A 10,371-nucleotide genomic window follows, 5' to 3' on the forward strand; every position below is an offset into this window, starting at 1 on the left:
TATTCCAAATAAAATTATTTATGGCAAAAAAAGATAAAACTATACTTATACAACGAAAAATTTGAATTGGTGGTATTGAGAAGTTACTGGAAAAAACAGGCTGAAGATATCCAAGACTTACTAGAGAAAAATAAATGGAAAAAGTGGTAATGCAAGATAAAAAACGAACTTCTATAAGAGATAGGAAAAGTTTATTTTTATCTAGGTGAAAAGCATGCGGGAAATACTGGTTTGAAAGCATAAGAGTTGCAAACTTCGTCTTGTGGTGGAAAAAAGCAAACTATCTGTCAGGCTTGCATTTAAAATGAAATTTTGCGCAATAGCAGGGTTACGCAGTTACTATGCAGTATGCACTACCTAAATATGCAAAAACTATGTTTCTATTTTAATTGGTATTTATTGTACCCAAAACAGTTGTCCTACACGCCACGTATTAAAAAAGAAGCCACTAGGTTAGAAATAAACTTACATTTGCTTCAGTCTTCTTATGGAAACGGAACCTTGTAAAAAGAAACAACGAAACGATCAACAATTATTTTGGACATAGATGTTTCCCGCCAGAGAAACAAGTGAAAAATTGTTGCCCGCTTCTTGGCATAACAAAGTAAAGTTTTTTTTAAATGAAATTGTTGTGTAATATGTATGTTTTTGTTCCTATAAAACAAAGCACTTAATGTACACTACCTCGGGAGATAGTGAGTTTTGTTTTCCCTCGAGTCTCAATGTTTCCTTCGACTTCGTCTCGGGAAACATTCAGACTCTTGGGAAAACAAAACTCACTATTTCCCTCGGGAGCATACATTAAGTGTATATTGTAAAGATGTGTAGATGTGCAACTGAATATCAACGCCAACGTCATCACATCAAGAATAAGCTTACCATTGGTTCAGGAAAAATTGGCGAGTTATCGGGGGCTACAGGTGCTGCTGCAGGTACAATAGGCTGCCCCATGTTTCGCAGACCATTAATCTAATAGGAATACATATGTGATTACTCAGGAATATATAAAAAACGACGTAAAAGGAAAATGAACTCACGATCTGTAGAAGTTCATGTCGTAAAGCTCGGTCGCTTCGGCTGTCCTCTTCCAGATTTCGAATTCTTCGTCGGAGTTGCTCTACTTCAAGGACCTTCCCCTGATACAGAACTATGATATGACCAAGATCAGCCACTTTTTGTCGAGCCTAAAAAGTAAAAGCAAACGAATGCAAGTCAACTGAGCCCAGCCTCGGGATCTTGTTATTGTGTGGAAAAAGCAGCATTATACATATCTCACGGCCCCGGTTTTAAATAAAAAAATTAAACATTATTTTGAAAGGTTTTGGACGAATTAACGATATATACGGTAAAACGAGCATCAAAATTTCGTATAAAATTTTGTATATACAATTTCGTATCAAAATTCATTAAACTCACGACCTGGCATAATTCTTGTTCGTGGTTCTGGAAATGCTGGAGTTTTTTCTGAAATTGTCCCACACGCTGTTGAAGGACATCATTAGACGCCTCAAATTCATCTGCTCTATTTTTTTGTTCAAGTTTTTCATCCTTCAGCTGCTGACACTCATTTTTGATCGCATCAAGATCAGCCACCTTCTCCTGGAGCTAAAGACGAAAGTAGGCTATATTACGTATTATAGTCGTAATATTGTAAGGGGCTTTGAAAGGGCTGAATCTGCGTCGATTAGAAACTGCTATCGTCGTGTTTCCGTCCTATGCACATGCTAAAGCCTAAGGCCTGATTCACACAAGCTCCTAAGAATCGGAGATCCATTGCATTATTCTCAAACACAGACAAAGGATTTTGCCCACCAGTAACCTCGCACAAAGGGCATACCAGGTTCTTACGAGAAGTGTAAACAACTGCCTTCTAAGGTCTGAGCGACTGAATCTACGATTCATTCCAGATTCATTCTGTAATCTTTGTACCTCTCTTTCTAACTGAATTATTTTCAAATCCTTGTCTTCATTGACATTCTGTAGATTCTGATTTTCTCTTTTAGTAGATTCTAAATCTTGCATCGCCTAAAGTGAGGAACAAATGACATTTGCACAACTGTTCTGGTACTGACACCAATAACTGAAGAAATTAGACATCCTTCTGAAAACACTCCATTTCAACTTGAAAAATTATATTTTCCCAAATCCCAAGTAATTTCAGGTAGTTATATATCATATGCAGAGAAACCAAGAAGTATCACCTTGTTTAATTCTTCCCGTAGTACCGCTTCTGACTTCTCAATCTTTTGTCGTATAATTGCAAACTCTTCTTGTTCATGGCCTTCTTGTTGCTGCAGCAGAATAAAAACTTTGAATGAAGCTAGAAGCCACCAAACCCAAGGTCTCCTCAAAACATCCCATAAATATATTAGCAAAATCCAGAGCAAACCTACCAACAGTTGTGCCCAATGCCTGACACTTTCTTACCAAACTCAAAAAATAATTTTTTATAATTATTTTAGCTAAAGCTATTAATCTATGAATAGGTCATTCTTCCTTTGCTTGCCCCAAATATGAGGACATTAATAATTTCTTGCAAGAAGCCTCACTGTAATGTGGCTAAGTGATCAGAGCTATAACAGTAGTTTAAAAAACCCACCATTTGCTCAAGTCCAGTTATGGTTTGTTTGAGCGAATCAACATTTTCCTCCAGTTCTCTTATCGTTCTTTTGTCTTTTTGTTTCTCTTGAGTTAGTTTTAGTTCCAATGTTTCAAACTGTATATATTATAAAAAACATACAAGTCAATTTGGAAAATCTTTTTTATCAATATCATGCGGGATGTATAGGAACAATAGAGACAGTGTGACTACAGATGCAATTTTTTTCAAAAAAGCTGCTTTAATCCAGTTAGACTGCAGCCTCTGGTCCCAATGTAATAAAGTTTGGAATCCAGGAATCTAATGTAAAGAAACACTAGATCTGGTCACACTGAGAAACAAAAATTAAATAAAACAATATGAGGGTATCTTTAAGTTAATACAGTTATGTAATAGATTTACTACATACATAAGTATAACTATACAGTAAATAGAACTTTAATTTAAACAATTAAAACAATCACCTCGTATATTTTATTTTTCAATGATTCTTTCTCCCTTTCTGAGGCCTTGGCCTCCTTCTTCATTGTTTTGAGCTATTGTTGTTGAAAATAAAAAAATCCTCGTTTTTTCTGAATGCTATGTATAACTTCTAAAACTAGTGAACCTTTACAAACTTTGCCTACTTACGAACAAATCACAAACCTTAAGTTCAAAATAAGGGTAATAAGGGAATATTATTAATGTCATTAATAATTTTTAGTTTCAATGCATGGGTGAGCCAAAAGAGTTTGTCTGTTCTGTCACAACTAAACCCTAATAATACAATTTTCGTTATTTCGAACCCTGAAACCTTACATGCATAATAAATGTGTGCCTTAATAAGTCCTTAGAGTGACAAAACTACTAAAGGCCAACACATGCTTCATAATAGATATTTTAGTCTATAGGGAAGCACATCATTGTGGTTATGACAGAATTGTGCTTTAAAATATTTCATGGTACGGTATAAAAAAGTTTAAGATGTTTCTATATACCCCGCAGAAAAATAAAATTTTTACCTGTTCATTGACCTCAGAAAGTTTATTGTTTAGCGTAGTAATCTTATTTTGAAGCTCGTTTAGTTCATCTTTGTCTTCTTTTGCTTTGTGACTGAGTATGTCATACTAAAATAACAGATCCAAATGTTTTTCAATATTCAGTTACAGTATTCAACAGTTATGTATGCTTCAACAGTTATTTAACAATTTCTATACAGATTATTGCAAGCTTTAAAAGATTACAAATTGTGTTTGTGCAAACAGGCTTTGACTTTGACCATAAGATACCAGCTAGGATACAGGTACCAGACTGTGGTTGGATATTGTAAAATTCCAACTGCTAGCTAGACAATCAAATACAGATTCTACTGACTGACTGACTATTGTAAAAAAAAGTATTTCTATTTACTTTCAACTTCAGATCTTCGGAAAGTTTCTTTTCATGTTCATATTTTTTCTTCCATGCCAGAGACTTTTGCTTTTTCCTATCAATGCAACCTTGATAATCTGCCACTGGAATTTGAACATGACAGACATTGCATGATTTGACCTCATCACCCTACAAGATAACAGATATTTTACAAATTGTGGATTCTAAATGTATTAGAATGACAAAAAATGGAGGCTATTTGGGCATTAAAATTGACAATATTCTAGTCCACTATGATGTCATTCAACAAGTATTTGTGTCCAGAAAAATCAGACATGGAAAGTTTCACCAATTCATCTTCCATTGTTAACTTAAATTCATCATCTTTACACTTTTTGGATTTAATTAGAACTTACTACTGATAATAAATAGATACAAAAGATCCACGATTCATGATCAACCAAACATAGATGCCAGAGACAGCAAAGGCATCCTCTTAATGTTGCCTCTTAATTATAATAGGATGCCCCTTGAATTTAAAGTATTGCATAGTAGTAAATTTGAAACCAAGGAGCTTCAAGGTTAGTACAATGGTCTGGTGGAGAACCCCAAAAAATGTACCTCCCTTCCCAAGTAATAGATATATATAGACCTATTGTAATCTGGGTACTAGAATTTGGTCAAATACAAAAATATAAATTATTACCATTTCTGACGGGGTTTCTTCTTGGTGTTCTGGCCAAGGTAATTCCGGCATCTATCAATTAACAAACAAGCGTATCAAACTTCACTTAGTAAAATAATCATAAAAATGGGAATCCAAGATATGGACTAGTACAAATTTATCTAGATGTACCTCCATAATTATCTCACAATCATATTATAATGAATAGTTTTTAAATGCGTACTTTTCCCCATCGAAAAATCACTGGCAGAAATGCGAATGAAAAATGGAATCAGTCATGATCGTCTATTAAGAGGAAACTCAGAAAAGCTGAGCAAATCTGTTCTGCGATTTCAAACACCATTGATTTGATCTCAGTTTTAAAAGTTGAAAGTCAAGTTTGTTTATATGATGCCGATGGTGGCGCAAACGTAATAAAAAAGTGTTCGCTACGAACCTCTATAGGTGACTGAGGACAAGAATCTTCGCCATCGTCACGACCAGAAATGCTATCAGCAACATTCTCATGTTGTGTACCTTGGTTGGTTTGAATGGTTCCCTTTGCTGCCATTCTCGATACAGTGATCCGTGATCGAGATCACTGATAACTTTAGAGCAGGCAACTTTAGAGCACGCAAACCGAAAATCTAACACGATGGAATAGATTCTTGAAGTACGTACGAAAAGCTACGAAAAGCTCGAACCAAAAAGTACAGCGAATTCCGTTTGACTCCAAAACAAAAAGCTTTCGCAACACTACCAACACACGTCGGTCGTAAACAACAAGCGTTCGCAACCAGTGTGACCAGAGCAGTGTGAAACGCAATGTATTATCACAGATTAGCTATATATATATATAGCTAATCTGCGCATTATTCAGTAAACCGAATAATGTATTATTCAGTACATTATAGTAGTAAAAGCAATTTGATTGGCTAATAGTTGACAGGATAAATCGCGCAATCAACGCAAAATTCAGTTATCTGCGCGCTGAGAGAAAACTGAGTTATCTGCAAGTGAGCCTGCGGTAGTTTACAAGCGGTATTCATTTGAATGTATTTATGTATTAATAATTGATGTATTTTTGGATGTTTCTATTAAATAAGGTTTTTCATTCGTTAATACTATGTTTACTATTCTTCAAATGTGTAAAACAATTATTGAATTCGGTTTTTGTGAAATGCAGAGTTATCAAGGTCTGCGCGACGCCCACGCACGCCATTTTCAAAGCTTTCAAAGCGCCTGGGTACGAGCCTGGCTGATAACGCTTACTCCGAGCTTGATAACTTTGCACATCCAATAATTGTTTATTATTTGACATGTCACATGCACTGTTTCCAAGCAATGGGCGGAGCGTTCCATGTGTGCTTGCAGTTTGCAGTTTGCACTCGTGCTTTGACATAGTTGCAGTGTTGTTGAAAGAAAAATGCTTGTGTTCATTTCCCATGACTGTGGGATCGCCCTTTCGTATGTATTAGCCTGCTCGCAGACAGCATCTCATGAGAACCCAAACTGTTGACAAAAAGATTCTAAGCGATGTTATATAATCACGTTGTTTTGATCTCAGGGAAACTCCTATATATTGTATTAGGTGATTAGTTAATCTAATATACGAGTTTTCCCTAGTTTTCCCTGAGATCAAAACAATGTGGAAACTAAAAAATATCGCTTTGTGGTTGTTGTCGACGCTCAAGTTTTGGGTTCTCATGAGTTGTCGCCGCTGCATGAATCCAAAGCCAAAGGTTTGCGCTTTTATTCTTTTATAATATAGCAGTATGAATATAAATCTAAAATGGCCATCTCTTAGAATTTTATATAAAGTCAAAACAGCGACAAAATCTGGGAAACAATCCTAGTGATGTTCAGCTTACTTGACTTATTTCTAGCCGTTTCATTCGTGCCACTTACGGCAAATATCTAACATGTTTGATAAATTCTGCCTCGTGTGCCGAAATCTTACCGTGTGCGGCAAACTGAAAGCTATCTGCTTATGGATTGTCTTAACAGCGCATGCGTAATATACGAAAGTAAACATCCAAGATAGCGGTGCAAACAAAGCAAAACGAATTGGTGGCTGAGGCCATATTGGAAAACAAACCATATTGGTGTTTATACAATGTGAATTCTACAGATTTTAGAAACAGAGAGAAACGGGAATGCGTTATTGCAGAAATAACTAGTAAGCTTTCTCAAACAGGTAATAAAATTATAATAGCACTTGGATAACGGTGTTTAAAGCAGAAGTCAAGTCTAGTCCGACGCAACAGCAACAAAAATAACAACACCTCTTCGACTTCGTCTTCACTTCCATCCATAATTTTGTTTTGCAATCTGTCCGCCATCTTGGATGTATACTTTCGTATATTACGCATGCGCTGTTAAGACAATCCATAAGCAGATAGCTTTCAGTTTGCCGCACACGGAAAGATTTCGGCACACGAGGCAGAAATTATCCAAACATGTTAGATATTTGCCGTAAGTGGCACGAATGACAAAAGTCGCCTGATAAGTCGCCCGCACACGAGAGCAACTGGCCTACGCAAATAGCCACGAATGACTTTTTGCTAAGCACATAGCTCTAGTGTGCGCCGGCCTTAAGGTTAATCACGGTGGGTTAATGAGGTCGGGTCGTGACAGAATTCTGACAGAATATCCTGTCATCCAGTAACAAAAAGAAACAATGGATAAAAAAACAATAACTTGTAGGACACGTTAGGAGATACATGCAAAAATATTTTTTATTCGACATTTCAAATTTCTGTATTCGACATTCAACTTTCAAATCCAACCGCAATCCAATTCTATAAATACATATTAAATGCTGGCTCCAATCACGCTCCAATAGACGCACGTGTTGCAAATTTGCGGTAATGGGAATATGGAAAATTTTAATTTCTATTTTTTTGCATTAAAATTTCTCTTAAATCTAAATTAATTCCTTATTAAATTGTTTCCTCGCTGTGACGCTGTTATCAGCAGAAACTGATGCTATGCTATGGCTGAAATTTAGTGGGTTTGCGCGACAAAAATTATATATGACGTATTTGCGTACAAATATATTTAACGAGTTACTTTTTTAACCATTTCTCTTTTTTAACTACTTCAATTTGCAATGGTTGAAACATAAAAGGAAGAACTTACTGGAAAGCGATCGCGTTTATTAATGATTGCGCTTGCCCATATAAATTTAGATGTGTTTAGACTTTGACTTCATGCCACAATAACATTACCCATCAGTCTATTAAAGGCCGATTGTGGTCTGTTAGGCACTGTTACGTCGCCTGTATAGACCGAAGAAGCCAAGAAGGCATTTATTGATATTCTATCGTTACAATCATAGGTACTTAACTCAACCTTCCAATACACAGCAAGCCGGACACGACCAATCTAACCAACACTGAATATAGTGGAAAAAGTTTGGGAAACGTGTACCCCCAACCAATGCATTGCTGTAAACCTGAGGTTTTGGGTTGCATGTAAAGTCGCTGACCAGATCATATGTTTTAATTACAATTATCTTATACTGTTACTCATCACCGGCCATGCATCGTTAACTATTGTTCAATGCCGGAAAAATATTAATATTCAACAAATTCCATTTTTAGTGGGATCTGCTGGGAAAATCTGGTTCATACACTGAGCCTATATTTCATACTAACTACCTTACAAAATTTGTATCCTATATTATTCTACCCTTTCCTATTTGTACCCTATTAATCAAATACAAAATTATTTATTAAAAAAAATACTGAAATAAATCAAATTTATAAACTGTTCTTTAAGGCTATAAGGCTATATAACACTTGAATGCTTTCAGCACGAGTTGAAGGATACACGCTGGTCCAACTTAGCTAAGTTTCTCCCACTCGTGCGGCTCATATTGTCAGCGGACAACTTACATAAAATTGAGAGCAAGGCGTAAAACGAAAAGCTTTTAATTTTTTATGCGAAGACCGCTGAAAAACTGAGCCCTCTTTACCGGGAGAAAATTTGCCGAATATGACCAACGTGATATAACACATGAATCGCTTATGAAGACAAGTTTAAGCTTCTGTCATCCGCATTTACTGCTCGTCTTCTTCTTCCTCCTCAATGACAGCATTGCCATTTACGTTTTCCAAAGCCAGTAACGCAGTGGTAGCCTATAAGAAAAATGGCCAGTAAGATAAACTAGCGTCTAGCGTACTCTGCATCAAGCCACAATATACACGTAGCCTACATAAATATATTTCACTGCATGTATATCAACTATACTAGCAATAAAAGGCACAATAGTGACTCGTCCACCGTTCTTTGAAAGAGTCTCCAAACAAATCATGACTTATTGCAAGGCTTTTTTTTTGTTTTCAGTGATCTTCGTTTGAGATCATGCATGGATTTGCCCGTTGGAATGATTCTCAGTGGTCTGAATTCGTTGGAGCTCATGGACGTTGTTTCACTTTTCAGTAAATTTCTTAATATAGGAGGACATTTTTATACTTTTTAATTCAGTTCAATCGTTCACAACGTCCTATACAACTTTATAATTTTACGAAAAGGGGTGGGAGAAACAACTCTAATAACACATCGAATTAACTCCAAACAGCATTTGATCGCTGACTATATATACGCGACAAGCACATGCAACTATACATGCGATTGAATGTCGAAATAATACAGCTGCCTCGTTGAAATGATATTGAGTGATTGAAGTAAGTCTTTTGGAACAAAACAAGTACGTGTTTTTTTTTGATGTCATGGATGTCATGCCAGTTTTATGTTATATACTAATTTCAATACCGCAAAGTCATTCCACGCTTCATTTCTATATAATCTCGGCTAAACGGTCTTTAAACATTTATATAACACGAAAACAATTTCTTAATATCATTAAAGCATTTAAAGAATAAATGTAGCCCATAAAATTAAAAGCACTTGTCGTGACGCACTCGCAAGCCATGTAGGCTGTGTATAGGTAGAAGTGAAGCCCGGCTTGCCAGGTTGGCACGGTTGCAATGCTCTACTTTCACGATTTTAACTGTGGTACCCAAAAGTAGCGGTATTGTGATCGTGACAAAAAAGTATTTCAACTTTTATATATGTATAAACATGCTTGAGGACGTGTTCGCAGTTCGTGCTTCTGATTTTTTGAATGCCGGAGGTTAAAAAACCCGGCATGCACAAAGTGTTATTAGAAGTTCAGAACAGCAATTTAACATATACAACCTGTTGACGATTTAACCATATATACCGGCAGCCTTGTAATTCCTCTTGGAGTCTATCAATATAGTGTTGATGGAGGTAATAGTACAAGAGTAACCAGCGGCACCTTATTTTTAACGTGTCCAATTGAGCATTACTAGCATCTCGTTCTAAAATTGCTGCATCTTTTCAACAATTGCGCTGTTGACCGCTGCCTCCTTTTCCACGACTGTTCGGTCCTTTTCCACGATTGTTCGGTCCTTTTCCACGATTGTTCGGTCTTTTTCCACGATTGTTCGGTCCTTTTCGGCAATATTTGCGTCTTTTGTAGCAATTTCTTTGTCTTTTGCAGCAATTTTTTCGTCTTTTTTAACAATTTCTTCGTCTTTAGCAGCAATCTCTACGTCTTTTGTAGCAATTGTTTCGTCTTTTTCAGCAATTTCAACGTCTTTTGTAGTAATTTCTTCGTCTTTTTTAGCAATTTCTTCGTCTTTTGTAGCAATTTCTTCGTCTTTTTCAGCAATTTCTACATTTTTTGTAGTAATTTGTTCGTCTTTTTCAGCAATTTGTTCGTCTT

The 10,371-nt window shown here is 36.1% G+C and overlaps 1 protein-coding gene across 1 annotated transcript; it reads right to left on the reverse strand.

The window, feature by feature from the left end:
* On the reverse strand, positions 1-5,423 carry LOC114526817 (tropomyosin-like). Its single transcript, XM_028548340.1, has 13 exons — positions 5,071-5,423; positions 4,656-4,706; positions 3,989-4,138; positions 3,601-3,705; positions 3,064-3,135; positions 2,600-2,716; positions 2,202-2,291; positions 1,930-2,025; positions 1,420-1,605; positions 1,038-1,184; positions 880-969; positions 470-500; positions 1-120 (listed from the first exon to the last, which is right to left on the reverse strand). The coding sequence occupies exons 1-12, from the start codon at positions 5,182-5,184 to the stop codon at positions 486-488; spliced, it is 1,233 nt and encodes a 410-aa protein (XP_028404141.1). The 5' UTR covers positions 5,185-5,423; the 3' UTR covers positions 1-120; positions 470-485.
* Positions 5,424-10,371: the final 4,948 nt, after the last annotated feature.

The sequence above is a fragment of the Dendronephthya gigantea genome, unplaced genomic scaffold (genome assembly GCF_004324835.1).
Source record: "Dendronephthya gigantea isolate DGI-Jeju-01 unplaced genomic scaffold, DenGig_1.0 000042F, whole genome shotgun sequence".
NCBI lineage: Eukaryota > Metazoa > Cnidaria > Anthozoa > Malacalcyonacea > Nephtheidae > Dendronephthya > Dendronephthya gigantea.

What these genes read in the sequence shown, in the direction of transcription:
- LOC114526817 (XM_028548340.1), bottom strand. Translation starts at nt 5,184, where the DNA reads ATGGCAGCAAAGGGAACCATTCAAACCAACCAAGGTACACAACATGAG. An exon ending in TGAAAAATAAAATATACGAG is followed by an intron (nt 2,717 to 3,063) that starts GTGATTGTTTTA and finishes TAATATATACAG; the next exon opens with TTTGAAACATTGGAACTAAA. An exon ending in ACGAACAAGAATTATGCCAG is followed by an intron (nt 1,185 to 1,419) that starts GTCGTGAGTTTA and finishes TTTACTTTTTAG; the next exon opens with GCTCGACAAAAAGTGGCTGA.